Source organism: Scomber scombrus, chromosome 3, assembly GCF_963691925.1.
Source record: "Scomber scombrus chromosome 3, fScoSco1.1, whole genome shotgun sequence".
In the NCBI taxonomy this organism is placed as follows: Eukaryota; Metazoa; Chordata; class Actinopteri; order Scombriformes; family Scombridae; genus Scomber; species Scomber scombrus.
Genome location: NC_084972.1, coordinates 5,313,556 through 5,329,710, shown reverse-complemented (window position 1 = coordinate 5,329,710; position 16,155 = coordinate 5,313,556). Strand labels below are relative to the sequence as shown.

The 16,155-nt window shown below is 41.2% G+C and overlaps 1 protein-coding gene across 1 annotated transcript; it reads right to left on the bottom strand.

The window, feature by feature from the left end:
* Nucleotides 1–44: 44 nt before the first annotated feature.
* On the bottom strand, nt 45–16,077 carry elk4 (ETS transcription factor ELK4). The gene is made up of 6 exons (XM_062416209.1): nt 15,870–16,077; nt 9,867–10,081; nt 7,972–8,733; nt 6,544–6,786; nt 3,927–4,046; nt 45–3,831 (listed from the first exon to the last, which is right to left on the bottom strand). The coding sequence occupies exons 2-6, from the start codon at nt 10,071–10,073 to the stop codon at nt 3,733–3,735; spliced, it is 1,431 nt and encodes a 476-aa protein (XP_062272193.1). The 5' UTR covers nt 10,074–10,081; nt 15,870–16,077; the 3' UTR covers nt 45–3,732.
* Nucleotides 16,078–16,155: the final 78 nt, after the last annotated feature.

Sequence of the window (16,155 nt, the reverse complement as noted above, 5' to 3'; positions counted from 1 at the left end):
AATTATGTTGCCTTTTCAGTATGAATGTTGAAGGACTGTGGAGGTTTAATTTAAAACATCTGTAGCGTATTAAGTTGCTACTGTTCAAACATGACTCCTGTGTTGAATGCTACTGTGTCTTGGTGGTGGGAAGGATCAATCTAGAGCTGTAATGACAGAGTACAGAGACGTGGTCAGTTAGAGATCATTTATTATTGGTCTCACCTAACTCTCCGGTTAGGAACACCTCCTCTACATCATCCTGTCACACATAGATAACGCCACTTAAGACAAGTAGCTTGTAAACATTTGTAAAAGCCTCAAACAAATAGAGAACTGGACAGAACAAAGCAAGAACTGTGAGTCTTTTCTTTTAAAAAGGAGATTGTTTTACATTTCAAGGTAAGTTCAAGGAGAAACGAGAAGATAGAAATGAAGAAATACGCAAAACTAACAAGAATAAACTTGTACATGTACATGGGCTTTAAGGGCTTTGGGGGTCACTATATCCAGCTTTTTTACAGTTTTTATCAAAGTTAATGCAAAAATGCCATGTAAGCTACCAATTCTATTGGGCTCTACTATGAATTCAAATAAATAAATATTGTGTGGTAGTGCCTAATTACAAGTCAATGTAAATCATTTGATATATATACTGTAAAAGATTAGACTGAACTCTGTTTTGCCGTATAAAATACGAAGTGCATAATTTTATCCTCCCTTTGGGAAGATATACATTTCTTAGTAAGCAAACGTCAACAACATGTCATCAAAGAGGAAATCTGAGTCATAGAAAAAGCAAACAGAATCCAATACGACAGGAACCCCCAAAAAGTTTTTTTGAAGTGCAAACGTTCCATTACAACATCTGCATTTTACAATATCAACACTATATCAAAAAACACTTGACATATAAAACATAGATTTCGATCTATCCCCCCATAAGGCTTTGATTCCCAAAAAAGTAGCCGACACCCTCCCAAAAAAAAGAAGATGAAATCGACATGCGCGGAAAACAAATAAGGGAACTCAACATAGCAGACGCCTAAATATCTGGCCATTACAAAAATAGAAATTAATCTTAAAATTCTATTGGTGTTAGAGGAAAATAAAAGGAGATTACACACATGGGGGAAAAAAAGATAAGCAAGTTTTATACAGTATATCTATATATTTATATAATTCTGAGTAGATTTCTTAACACAAACATTTAGAAGCAGGCTGGAAAGAGAACTGTAAAACATGGCCTGATTAAATTTACATGCTGTGCATATTAACCAAATTACTGTCTATGTACAATGATGCATCCCAAAAGACAAGTGCAGCACATTTTCAGGTACTGCAAACCAGCGGCTGCAGTGTACTCCCTCTGAAAGTTTTACGCTCTGGTTTGGTCAAAGATATGGCAGGAAAAAAATCGATATCATTTCTTCAATGATACAATTTGTCCACTTTTGGAGTTAAACTTGGGCTCGGCTGTGGTAAGGCACCGTATATCAACATGTGATGGGCTGTAGGCTCAGGGTGGAGGGGTGTTGGGGTTATGGGGGTAAATGTCTGTCAGTGGAGTAAAAATGAGTTCCCCTCTAACGATTCGCTGGTTATCAATCCCTGGGTTAGAAATTGACACTTGGGTAAACAAACACTCATGTCGGGTTCCGTCCCAAGTATCGTGTAAACAAGTTGCAATGTACGATTTCCATGTTTAATAAGAGCAGAAACATTGGGATCTACCACTCGTGTCTGCTACCTCAGACTTATGGCTTCAAAGTCATTTACAAAGCAGGCGTACACCTTTCATGGCTGATCGTCTACGAGGGATTTATGGCAACGAAGGTGCTCGAATGCTCCCTGGGGATTTAAAGGTTGATGTATTTCCGATGGCTAAGGCTAGGCAAAGGTACAAGCAAGACTGCAGACAACGAGTCTGGCTGTTAAGATTTGGAGGTTGAGTCTGTGTTTAACTAACTGCAGAGACGCTGCAAGCAACAAGTCATTGAAGCATTCATTAAGCGACAAAGAATGCTGAGCAGCACTGTGGATGCTCAATGAGGGTTATTGATCTGCTGTAGTTTTGCTTCAAGGTGAACTACTGTCTCTATGTAGTTCAAACTGAACTTAAAGGAGTAGTTTATCATTTAGGAATAGAGATCTTCAGGTAAATATGAAGCTACAGCCAGCAGTAGATTAGCTTAGCTCTGCATTTATTGGAAACAAAGGACACAGCTAACCCAGCTCCGTCCAATCAACATCTACCTGCCAGCACATCTGAAGCTTATTCATTAATATGTTACATCTTGTTAAGTGTAAAAGGGATAAATGCTGGTTTTACAAGGAGGTTATGTGCTTTTGGCCAGCAGCAGTTGCCTGGCAACCTGCAGAGACAGGAGGTCACTGCTGCCAGCCGAGAAATAACCCCTGTGTAAAACCATGTTGTTTGTACACTTCCCTTTTTGTACAGATTAAAACAAACAAGATGTAACAGTTAATTAGTTAGCTTTAGAGGTGCTGGACAGAGACAGGAAAGCTGTCTGTAGTCTTTATGCGAAGCTAATTGTCTGCTGGCTTCAACTACACATGTATAAGCAATCTTCTCATCTAATTCTTAGCAATAAGCATATTTCCCATGATGTCAAACTTCTCCTTCAAGTTGCTTACAGCCCCTGAAACCAAACCATTTCTCTAATATTTTGAGTTGAAACACATAAATGTGTCTGGCTGCCTTCAACAATGTAGAGTTATAAAAGGCAACATCAAAGCAGCTGGAAATCCACACTTTTTGCGAGGTTGCTTGCAGAGTCGACGCGCAGAAAGGGTTTATGGCTTCACTTTCTTTCATTCACATCTGAAAAGCTGATTGGCTGCACACGGACCAGAGCATGATGGCTTCCAGGGCCGTCCTACTCCATTTACATTAAAACTATTATACAGAGGCATGATTTGAGGTTCGGCTCCGATTGTGGCCACGTGTCACAATAAGACAAGCTATTGGACGTGGCTACGGTTAGCTGACCTTTTTTTTTTTTCAGAGCAGCAAACAGTGCACACTCAGGCAGTTGAGGCGAGGTTCAGAGCTGGGTAAAAAGATAGAGAGACTTGCAGGTAAACATGCAGGTTAACACGTTAAAGCACTACCCTTTCAACAAGTGTAAAAGGTGAAGTTAAGAAGAGAGCACAACAATAATCGTCAGCCAAGGAGAAAAAACAGGAACTGATGTGTCTTTTTGGCAATAAACACTGATGCACAAGATTGGGAGGAAATTCTATAAAAAGGAAAGATTCAGATATCTGCAGTCCCACTGATCTGTGTCCAAATATGAAGCAGATTTGGCTGCTGAGAGTCCAATCGTCATGCACCAGTGGTTGCCATGGAAATTCCTCCGGTCTTTGTCGTTGTGACCGAGGATCCGAGAACGCCAGACGAAATGAATCCATAAGTGTGAAAGGGCTGATGGCATCAGTGTGTGTGTGTGTGTGTGTGTACAGAATAGCATCCTCAGGGTGTAAGTGCTATGAAACAAACCTCCATCGAACCTGGACTGCCAGCATCTCTCCACATCCCTCCACACATCTTGACTGTAGTGTGACTTTATGTGTGTGGCAGAGGACGTTAAAGCACCAGAGTGATGAGGAATGGCAATGACTCAGCTCCCACATCATAGTCCTGGATGTGGGGGAGGAGGGGGCAATGTCTGGCTGTCTGGGATCTAATGCAGCGAGATAGTGGACGGGGAAGGGGGGAGGGGGTTAACCCTATGTCTTCTGAGGGTCTGGGGAAATGGGGCCGGGCGTGTTGGTCCCATCCATGCTGTGCATGGGGATCTGGAACTGTGGGGTGAGGACTGACGGGAACTAGAACAGAACAGACAGCAAAAAGTGTGTTAAAAAACAAACACAAATAGAGATGTTGATAGATTTAAGGACGTATCAAGTATTCGTGTACTGACTTGGAACAGGTGGGCTCCCTGGCGTCGTGTGGCAGGGCTGAGCGGAGCCACGGGACTGAGCGTGCTCCAGAAGTGGATGTTGGACAGGAGGGGACTGGGAGTCAGCAACAGAGTGGGAGTCTGAGGAGGAAATGATGCAAGGACAGTGTTAGTGTCAACTCCTTAAAAAGCTCAAACTATAAACTGGCATGAACGATAGTATCAGCTGATGTGTTAGATTTGGCAAATGCAATTTTATCTAAGAAACTGCAGAACAGGGACGCCATAAGGTATTATCAATATATCATATTAATCAAATGTCATTACTAATGTCTGCCTCAAAAATAAATATTAATCCTTATTGTACTTTAGATTAGATTTAGATTTAGATTATCTCTTTCTAATGCAAGCTGGAGCTTATTTGCATTCAGTGGAGAATTTGATCACTTCCACAGCTTGGAAGAGCTATAATTAAAAAGGAATAATTTGACACTTTGATAAATGCTCATTTTGCTTCCAATGTTCAGATTCAATATGTTAAATGTGAAGCCTGAGCCAGCAGACTATGAGCTCAGCATAAAGGAGAGAGGAGAAAAGCTAGTCTGGCTCTGTTCTGTGGTTAATTAGTGAGCTTTACAGATACTGCTATGTAAATGTTTTTAACCTTTGGACAGAGCTGTTTCTCCTGCTTCCAGTCTTTATGTTGAACTGTCTGCTGGCTACAGCTTCTTATTTAGCATACAGACATGAGCATAGTATTGGACTCAAATAACTCTCAATTTCTCTAATAGGGTTTTATGACATGTGAGGTGACTAATGAGTTTTAGTAACTGGCACAGTTAAGAGTGGTTTGTAAATGTAGCTGATAAAATATAACATGGTAGCATTATGTTATGTATTTGGTGCAGACACTTGATTTCAGATGCTGCTGTCAAGAAGATGCTTTCATTATATTTGAGAACTTGTCATTTTTACTTTAGTATACTGGGCTCATCAATTGTCTAAAAGTGACTGAATGTTGTTTGGTTGAATATATATGGTATGGTATGGTAGGATATAGTATAGTATAGTAGAGTAGAGTATATTATAGTATAATACAGCATAGAGTAGAGTATAGCACAATATAGTATATAAGAGTATAGTGTAGTGTAGTACAGTACAGTATAGTATTGTATAGTATAATATAGTATATTAGAGTACAGTAGAGTATAGTGTAGTAACAGCACTAGGTCTATTATTTTGGGTGGAAGCTTTATTATCTATTTTTTAAAAACCAAATAAGACTAGAAACCCTGAGTGAAATTACACTTTCCCCCATTTTTTTTTTTTTAAATTTGAAGACACTGAATGAGAGACGTTTACTGGCTGTTCATCTGTATGTGAAGAAGAAGAATATAAGAGGCAAAACTGACAGAGGAGAAACAAACTAGAGAGAAGAAAAACACTGCAGATCTAATAGAGGAATACATTTTACACAGCAGCACACACAGTCATGTGGTATGTAAACAGCATCAGAGGGAACAATTTTACTGCATAAAAACAAGCCCACATTATTGCTGCTGCACTGCTGCCCCCTGCTGGCCAGAATCACTGAATGCTGATGAAACTTGTTTAGTAGTCTAATTGCTTTTCAAAACAACACTTGACTAAATTACTTGTACAGATTATTTGATTTAATGTAATAATGTATAAACACATGGAGATTAACACATTTACTCATTTTACATTCTCTGATAGATCTGCATTTTTTTTTCAGGGCAATTAAGGTTATTCAGCCCTGTTATATGAGACTTTTTTTATTGGAATAAAACTAATGATCTAAACTGAAATGTTTTGTTTTTATGTGCAGAAGTTTCAGAAATATCCACATGAATGGATAGAGGAGATTTTCAGGGTTCCAGGGATTTAAAAACCATGTTGATGTGACAGTCTGTGACTTAGTAATGTCAAGCAAACTAAGTCCAAAAACCTTATTTTCATTTATTTTTATTAGCTTTATTAGCTCTAATTATCATTATTAATAAGAATTCTCAGGACTGTATATATGTGTTTTGATCAAAATTTAACTGACAGTGGCCTCACAGCGTAAGAAAACAACCCTACAACTGTGATCAGATTCAAGATGTTAGCTTTTTTTATTAGCTATTTTATCGCCATTCTGCTGATTGTAATTGTTCTTTAATCAGCCAGCAAGTCATAAATACATTTTGTATCATCATTCTGGTTTGTATCAAATTGTTATGTCACTTTTTCTTTCTTTTCTTTTTAACATTATGGTGTTTTCTTCTCACAGGCGTCAACTGGGTCAAAAGTTAGCTTAACTCTGCAGATTTGATTCAATGCAAAGCTTCAAGGATACACTAACACTACTTCTTTTCATAGGTGAATTGATTTCAATATGATATTAATTTGAGTTAATAACTGAACCACACCCGGCAGTTGAAACACAATGTTATCTTATCCTATCATCACTTTCAATCTACTGCAGAGGACTTTGAATACCTTTGAGTTTGACAAGTGCGACACAAATAAACTTACCTTGCATGACACAGCTTCGTTCTTGTTGAAAGCACAGAGTTTTTTCCTAAGTTCATTCATACACACCCAGCTGTCATTTCACTGTTTGCAACGTTCTCACCTGTAGCATTGCTGGTGTGAGAGAGGCGGTGGGTAGAGAGGGGCTGCACAGATTCATGGGGGAGAAGTCAGAGGTAGTGACCAGCAGTGTTGGCGGGCTGATCTGCAGGATTTTGGGCGGCTTGCGTGCCTTTCCTGAGCTCTGAGTGCAGACTGTGGTGCTGCTGCTGCTCACTGACGACGAACTGGTATCGGCGTCCACCATGATGGTCTCGTCTCCGGACAAACCGCTACCACTTTCCAACTGGAGGACGAGAGACGGACAACGATTTCTACATGTGTTTCATAATCAGTGTGTGTGTGCTTTAAGTAGTGTAAAAAGTTAAAAGAGTGATGAATTTTACCTCCAATAATTTCATGCTATGCTGGTAGCTGTTGTGGCCGTACATAACTGCTGAAGGAATGACACTGCATATCTGAGCGATTCTTGATGTTACAATGGATTTTTATAACAAGACAGTATCGCCTACTCTGAAGTTTCCATCGGCTCTACAGAGCATTAAATCTTACAGCTCAAAGATTTTGTTTTCTGGCCCGAGAATTTACTGTTTTGATGTTTTCAACAGCCATTTACAGCAAAAAAGCTCTAAAAGCCCACCGTACATTACCTACTCAGCAGCAAACAGCAGACTGACACATTAACTATTTAAGTGGTGACCATAGTGGAGCTTTTATTGGCTAAAGAACCAGATGTTATTCTCGGAAGTTGGTGGAAACCACTGAACTAAAAGAAGAGTGAATGTTGGAGTTACACACCTCCAAATGAATGATAATGTTGCTCTGTGCTTAATGAATGTGTTTTGCCACCCTCAGGTGGCCAAAACATAAGCTATTGCAGCTTTTGAAAAACATAATTAAATAGTCGTCTTTACTTCTTAACATTACGGCTTGTGATGAATGTCTTCATTATCAATTAATCAGCCGATAAATCTTTTTTCCCCCCAATAAAATGCCATAAAATAGTAAAAGAAATACCTTGAGTTAAAAATCATTTCCTTCAGTAAAAGATGGCATCTTGAAATTTCTTGTTTGGTCTGATCAGTTTTAGTTTAATATCATGTATGATACTGAAAACTTCACCCAGCAAATATCTGGCATTCTTCTTAAATGACTAAAATGATTATTCGATCACTTGATCTGAATGGTTGTCGATTCATCTTTCTGTCAATCGACAAATCGTTGCAGTTCTAATTATCATTATTAATAAGAATTCTCAGGACTGTATATGTGTTTTGATTGGATTTAACTGACGGTGGCCTCACAGCGTAAGAAAACAACCCTACAACTGTGATCAGATTCAAGATGTTAGCTTTTTTCTGATTGGTGTACAGAAGCATATTACATCACTCTTTTCAAACTGGTGTGAGGAACACAAATCTAGGAATCTGCTATCATTGTGTGAGATGTGACTGCTGGTATGTATACTGACCCTCTCTGCCTGAGCATCTGTGGGTTCCAGTGGCGGAGCGTCTGCAGGCTGAGAGGATCCGGAATCCATGTCGCTGTCGATCACCAGCTCCTGGGAGGAGTCGGGAACTAAGCTCGGGGACGGCGTGGCCGAGGTCAGGTCCGGCAGGCTGAAGTGCGATTCTGACGGGCGGATGTGTTCAAACGAGTACATGTAATGGGACGGCAGGGTGGAGTGTGTGCTGATGTCTTCTGCTCTTGGGGGTGGAGCTTGCAGAGGCTCCAGCTGAGTGGAAATGATGGTTGTCTCTATGGCGACCTGATGAGGTGGCGCCGGTTTCGGAGGGGTATTTCCGAACTTGATGACGGACGGCAATGCTGCCGACTGTGGCGGTTGAGGCTCCTGGCTCTGAGTGGCAGAGGAGAGACCCCTCTTTTCAGCCATCTTCTCGGCCGGGTTCTCTATTTTGATGGATTTGAAGAGCTGGCGTCCATTTTGCAGCGAGTTGAGGGTAAACGAGGTGTACAGGCCAGAGTGGATGTAGTCGTTACGGTTTGACTGCTTGGTGCTGGAGATCAGAGCGCCTGCGCTACCCCCTACCTTGCTGCGGTCACCAGATTCACCCTCCTGTAGGGTGCTGTCCCCTCTTCTAATCAGGGTAGGGACACCTCCAGCACCCACATCTCCTCCCTCCGTTCGGGTGCCTACATCTCCTTTAAGGATATCAGGGTAGGACACAAAGCGGTAGACGAACTTCTGACCGTTCACCTTCTTTATGATGTTCTGTAAGCAAAAGGAAGGAAGTGCAGAACGAGTTTATACTCTAGTAAGTAATTATCACATAGGCAAAAAACAACAGCAACAGGACTTTCCCCTCATGTAGTCCGCCTCCACAAAAGAGGCACTGGCAGTAAAAAAAAAAAAATAGAAAAGTGAGACCACAGAAAAGCCTTGTGCGTGGGACAGCTCTGTCCTTCCTGTCTGTACCAAAACGAGTGGCTTCTAACACTGCAACCAAACATACCAGAGGAGCCCAGCCCAGAACGCCCACAGGGTCAGGCTGCGCTCCTGCCAAACCACAAGCAGCAGTGTGGGAGACAGACAGCAACTTTCTCTCTCTGCTGCATGTCACTGAGTTGAGGACTTTAACCGTTTAGAGATGCGAATCACATGGGTTTTGTTATTTGCCGGTGCGCCCTCCGTCTGTGAGTCTCCAGCTGCTGCTTCAGAAAATATGTGTTTATCTCATACATATCAGTGTGCCACACCGTCTGATCAAAGTCATATTGGGGCAAAGACATTAAGATGCTCAAGGCCTTAGATTTGGCATCTGTGCCCAGTTCATTTACTCAGTAGCAGTGATGGTATGGTGATACTAGATCTTCAAAAGTAGTTCAGAAGAAAAAGAGGAGTATTCTGTAAATGTATTGCAACATTTTGTTATGCTCAGCATAAATTTCACTTTCACTTCAATTGGCTACTTAAAAACAATCCTCTATTAAGAACAAATTAAGGTTTAAAATTGGTGTACAGCACCTTTAAGTCTTAATGATTTCTCTCTTATAGTTATTTACTGTGAAATGAGTTAAACCAGTCAATGCTTCTAATTGTCTAACTGTGTAAATGTTAGCTATAACCACTAGTAATATGCTGTAGCCCACCAACCACATTGTGGCCAGTCTAACATTCAGAGGCATGTTTTCTTAACCATTTTCTGACATTGTGTTGCCCAAAAAGACCCACAAAGATCAGATGTTTGAAACGAACTTAAATGCTTTGGCATACTTGAAGCACAACAAGTGGTTCTGGTTTGGCTCAGTACTTGTTTTAGTCACCAGTAACAACTGCAACCAAAAGTCTGAGCTTCACAGGTTCAGCTATTTTTAACCAGCTATACGCGTCAACGTGTGTTTTACCTTGTCGTAGTAGTATCTGAGAGCCCTGCTGAGTTTGTCGTAGTTCATGTTGGGCTTGTTCTTGCGGGCTCCCCACAGCCGGGCCACCTCCTCCGCCTGCAGCAGCTTGAACTCCCCTTCCTCATTGGTCCAGCAGATCAGCTGCTCGTTGCTGGAATCCAAAAGGAGCTGGAGAAGGAACTGCCATAGGGTGACAGAGTTGTCCATGTCTCTCACTGTTGAGAAAAGAAGAGGAAGGAAGAAGTCAGCGATGAGAAAATGCATCGAGCTATAAACAAACAACTGCTGCTCGCCAAGTAACAATAAGAGGTTCCATAAACTAAATTATTTAACCATTTTAATCACTTCCTCTGCTTCCATCAGTCAAGCAAATAATGGGTGTCAGCTCCAACACAATCAAGCTGTCAGTCTTTACAACGCCACACAAAACAGTGCTTTTTTTTTACACTGACGAGCACAAAATGAGCCCAATTAGAGCAGTGGGAGAAAAGTATTGATCTGATGACTCATCTTCAACTGTCAAAAGTCTGTCGCTAAAAAGGTAAAATGGAGCTGGAGGAAACCTGATGTGTTTCCTGTGAATATTGGGGTTATTTTAGAGGAACAGGTGTAACAGTCACAAAGTGCTTCACATTCCAAATATAATAAATAAATAAATAAAATCGACTACAATGATATAAAATTGAGATAAATAGAGATAAGAGACACCAAATTGAATATACAAAGGGAACAGATGTAGGTGTCAAGTTAAAACATGAAGTACCAAAAACTACCTAAATGCCTGTCTGAATGGTTGACTTTTTAGGTGCGTTTTAAATAAGTCCACAGTATCCAAAGACCTCAAGCTTATTGGGAAACTATTCTAAAGCTTTGGGGCTGCTGACTGGAAGGCACGGTCTCCCCAAGATCTATTGTGTAGGACTAGCTGTTATCATCCCTTAGTTGCACACTTGAGGTATGCTACCAGGACTCTGTGGGACGGTCTTTAATAAATTCAAGAGTGGTTTGACTATCCACATCGTTCCCTTTCTGGGAGGTCGTGAGGTTCAGAGAGTCGAGTCAATTTCCACCTTCTTAGCCCCTTGATGAGCTGGAATAGACATGAAAGACTTCCGTACAGTTCAAGACTTCCAGCTTTCTGAGGATTGAGGCTAAAGAGCATCCACGATGGTGAAATACTATCACACATCTGGACGTGATTGTCACATTGTTTTTTCTTGAATAATGAGCGTAATGTGAACAAACACACACTTAATCATAACTGCCAGATTCTTCTTTGAAGGACAGCTGTAAAAATGTGGCACTGTGATGTGGCTACTGACTAGTTCCACCCACTCAAGGCCGAGCATATTGTTCACATCTGGCTGTTTTTTAATAAAGGGCTGCACGACACTGTGGCCATGAAAATGAAAAAACCTTTCATAGTGTGATATTCATGAAAAAGGTGATTCAAACACCGGAGAGACATGGAAGACCTTTAAAAACATGCTGCAAGCGTATTAACCCTGACAGAACAGCACAATTTGTCCTCAGTGTGGTGGAAATGGAACAATATTATGATTTCTATTTTATTAATCTCATAACTGATGTTTTATTGAATATTTTGCATCAAGAATTAAATAAATTGGTTAAATACTGAAGCTAATATTATACATTGTGAAAAATAATTAAATATTTCATCACACAGCTATACTGACAACTCTATTTGGCACAATCCAATCTGTCTATATGTATACTATCTTCATTCCCTACACCCATCTGGCACCTTCTTTGATATATTTAAGGGGCTTTGCTATTTTTACATGTTTTTCCAGCATCATATCCTCGGCTGAGATCAAAGGCCATCCACACAGGTGTTTTCACTTTGGTTGATTAGACCCCTTCTCAGGACCGTGTGGGGGGCATGTACAGAACTTGCTTGATTGACATCTCCCTCACTGGTGTGAGAATGTGATGCTTTGTGACCGCGGCAGACTCTTAGCATTGTAGGACCCAGCTTTAAATCTGAAAAACAGGTCTAATCAAACAGAAGAAGCGAAAACACACACAACGCTCCAATGTAATCCATTACTTCTACTTTAGTATCTTTGGTATCGGCCAATCACAGCACGGGTAACGGCTGCATCCTACTACAGTGTCTCAAACAAGTCAACTTAAACTTAAACTCTTCCCGCCTATCATTTAAGCACCTAATTACATGTCACACTGATGATAGATGTGAGGGCTCCTGCTGTGAATGACAATGAGTCTGAATCCAAAAGTGAGTCCAGGGTGAGTACAAGACATCAAACACTACATGACTATTACGTTTCTCCATCCTTCATCTTCTGAAGAGCTTCAGGGGTCCTTGTCCTGCTGTCTCAGTGTCCTGACAGACTGCAGTTGCTTTGGAAGATGAAAGAGGAGGAAATCGACTTCCCACAAAGGTTTGGTTAGTGTTTAGATTTGGTGCTTTGGCCTTTCATCTTTCTGTTCAGTGGATGTTTGTCACTTGTTTTTTGTTCTTCTGCTCTTGATAAATATGTTGGTTATCTGATGACTGGCACGCTGTGTAAGGAGGCACAAGAAGGAAGTGATTGGGTTGGAGATACCACAGACCAACGAGCCAATCATCGACGAGGAGCTGCAGGCAGCCAGCCGCAGACCGCAATGTTTCAAATATTAAGAACACATAAGCCAGCCACAATTAATGAATAGTTTTCTTATAACCACAATATTCTGGCTGGATGATGCCCAAGTTATTGTAGACAGAAACCTCATCGTAAATAAACAGACTCTAACAAACACACAGAACAATCTTTATCTGAAAATGCTCAGAAAGTATCAAAAGTACAAAGGTTTTAAAATATTAAACAGTTTCCAAGGAAGCATGTTGTTCACTTAGCATGTGTGAATATCTAAAAGTGTGCAAACATTTAAGCTGAAAATCCGTCACAAATCAAATCAGCTGACATTGGGAGGTTGAGGATCACTGAAGATGATGGTAACAGTCTTGTAAAACCAATGTTCTCTCTCATCAGTAGCATTCAATTGAGTTGGCCTGATTCCTGTGATAAATCGGGGTGCAGTGTTATTGCTGCTGTTGTCATTAATATATAGGGCATAAGTGTAGAGGACTTCTGAGATGTTACAAACAAAGCTGACGCAGACGGTGGCTCATCAGATGAAGGGCATGGCGAAACTGTGGACTTGCTGAGGTCAAACGCAAACTTGTCCTCCTTCTGTAGTATGAAAGAAAAAAAACAGTTATACACACACATAACACAATTAAAAAATGCATCCTGAATTTTAACACTTGAGGGGAACTGCCACCTAGATCAATGAGCACAGCTGGTTAATCTCCGGCAATATTGAGCTACTGAACAGCCTACATTCAGTAGCAATTATTTCATATATCTTTCAAAGTTAAAGCTGAGCAGATGACCCACCTTTTCAAAAGTGTAGTCCTCCTTGTTTCTCCATGCTTCAAAAACGTGTTGCAAACAAGAAGCGGAGAATTGCAGGAAAATGTTTCACATCACATGGATCTCCACTCCAACTTTTATCCTTCTTTTCCCCACAAAACAGCTTCTACATTTTTTTACAGTGTGTTCATCACCGCTGAGAGTCTGTGCAATGTCCCTCCAGGAGTCGTGAGCCATCTGGGTGACTGTAATCTCTGATGAGGTGTCATACATCGCTGTATTCATGCGTCTCTCCAAAGTTGACCATATTACTGCACGCATGTTGTTGTTGTTTTCTTCTTCTTCTACTTGTTTCCTCTAAAAAAGATGTAGCAGCTTTCTGGCTCGTCGACAAGGATCCCCAATCCTGTTATAATGAAGGTTTGCGGGTGCACGCCTGTGTTCTCAGTACTGAATGCTAAGAACACATTTTATTCAGTCCTGATAAAGTCCTCAAGTTTGATCCCAACTTCTTGAGATAACTCGAAACCTCCTCTGCTGTTGTTTTGCGCTCCTCACTCAAGGATGTTGACGCTTTGATCTACAAGGGAGGCAAAAAAAGCTGCTGGACTTCTCTGTAATGGGAGTTATTATTCAGGCATGGGCTTGTAAGTAACACTAAAAAAAAAAAAGAAGAAAGGCAGATGTAGTGCAGACAGGTTTTCTCTCCCAGGAAACTGCTAAGCAGAGAGGTGGCATCGTTATCAAGGCAGCAATCTGCAGGCATTATTGCACCCTGCAGTGTATTGCAGCTGAGTGCACCCAAAAGACTACACCCCTCCTCCTTCTCCCCTCTTGCTTGTGCATGAATGATAAGTACATCTCTCTTCATACACTACATCCCTCTTCAACAGACCACTGAAGATGTTTATCAGCCTGCTGCAGATGCCTTTAGGGTCATAAAGGGAAAAAGTACCTTCTGTGGTTGTCAGTCCTCATACCACCTACAGGCGATTGTGCTACAAGAATGACTCGTTATGGGCCGCCCGATTCAGCTGCCTTCATCTACGCCTGCCACGAGGTTAGCCTGTCTTCACATGTAAAAAACAACAGTATGGCTCTATAATTCAGACTAAGAATAAAAAACGACCGACACCATCCAGCAGACGTTGTAATTATGATCCAAGGAAATGACGCCAGTCAGATGACTCGATAAGATGATTTTTTTTTTACCTTGTTTGGAGGATGGAGGGTGGATGAGGAGATATAGACTTCCTGCTACAGTGTTTACTGCTGCCATGACGACGAAGGTTGCGCAACTTCAAGGAAGTATAAATCACATTTTGAGTGATCATTATCTGTCATTTTTATCAATTACCGTTGTCTTTTTCTTTTAAATGGAGGATGTGTTGACATGATAGATTATCTGATGAAGTGTGTCATGTTCAGGTTCAGTTACTGTGAGTGTTTGGGGTTGCAGCTACTGAAAAGCACTTGTCTTGGTGATGTAAAAATCTGCTCTCTGTCATCCATAATCACTTTTTTTTTTTCAAAAGTCTATTAGATCATCCTTTGAGCCCACTCTCCATAATCCATTCACATGCAATCCAAGTGTAGAAAGGGAGAGGCACTCACTGAATATGTAGTGACACAAATGTAAATGTTAGAGGTCCCACTTCTTCTAGTCTTCTGTTTCTTACACTTCATATTTAAGATAGTTCCCCTTGCATGGTTCGTGTAAAGTTAACAACACCCCACATCCCCCCTCCCAACTACTGAGCTTTTTCTTATACGGCCTTGAAGAAGCACACAAATAAGTTATTGTCACTATGTTGACACATGCTGCTATGTGGCATTAATCCTAATATGACTGGTATGTGTTTGCCTTCTCATGTGATGTTTCTGTTATTTTGTCCCACTTCGTGTTTACAGGCTGTCTTGTGCTGTCACGTCACTGTCACTGTCTGTCAGCGTGTGTGTGTGTTTGTAAGCTTCTTATAGGGACGAGTAAATCTGCCCCAACTCATCCTGACCTGCTGGATGAGACGCACGCACACACACACGTAAACACACACACGTACACTAAAAATCTGTCCCAAACTGTCATCGTCAAAAACCGGTGATATCGGGACAAATATAGGACGGTGTCAAACCCGCTGCCAGGGGGTGGGGGGGATTACCAATGATCGTTATGTAACGTGTGACATTAGCAGCAAATGTTATCTACATGGCAATAAGATAACGTCAGTTAGGTCAAATGAGTCGCATAACATGGGTTATTCATGCTATGAACGCTCAGACTGGAGTGACTGGTTTCTCCTGTCACAGAGCCAGGCACCCACACGGAGAAACATAAAAGACCACTTGTTGATGAATAACGTTACTTTCGTTACCGTCAACACACGCTTACAGTTATTTACCAACCATGCAAAGTAACAGAGTGGAGCTCAGGCACCACTACCGTGTTAATCGTGTGTGTATGAGAGAGAGAGAGAGAGAGAGAGAGAGATAGAGAGAGCAGCCACAGAGAGAGAGACAACAAATGAAGGCATCAACGTTACTTCGCTAACTGTAAGTTAGCTGCGAGTTAGCTTCGCGTTAGCTTGTCTGCTAACATTACCTCGCTCGTAGAGCCCGCTAAATTTCCGAGTCGTCCAGCCGCGTCGAAATATTCCAGAAACATTGCTGTATGGCTTTCTAAAGCGTCATAGCTCAGGAAAGAAGTTAAAAACTGCGTGTCAAGCAAATACCTGAGCTGAAAATACATTAAACTGCCTTTGACTTGTACTGACGATATATCCTTTGAACAGGAAATAATGCTGCCTTCAAGGTTCCTCGTACACCTCATTACACCACCAAGTGCTTTTGCGCGTAGACGAATTAAGGATTGTATATCGGTGGCTGCT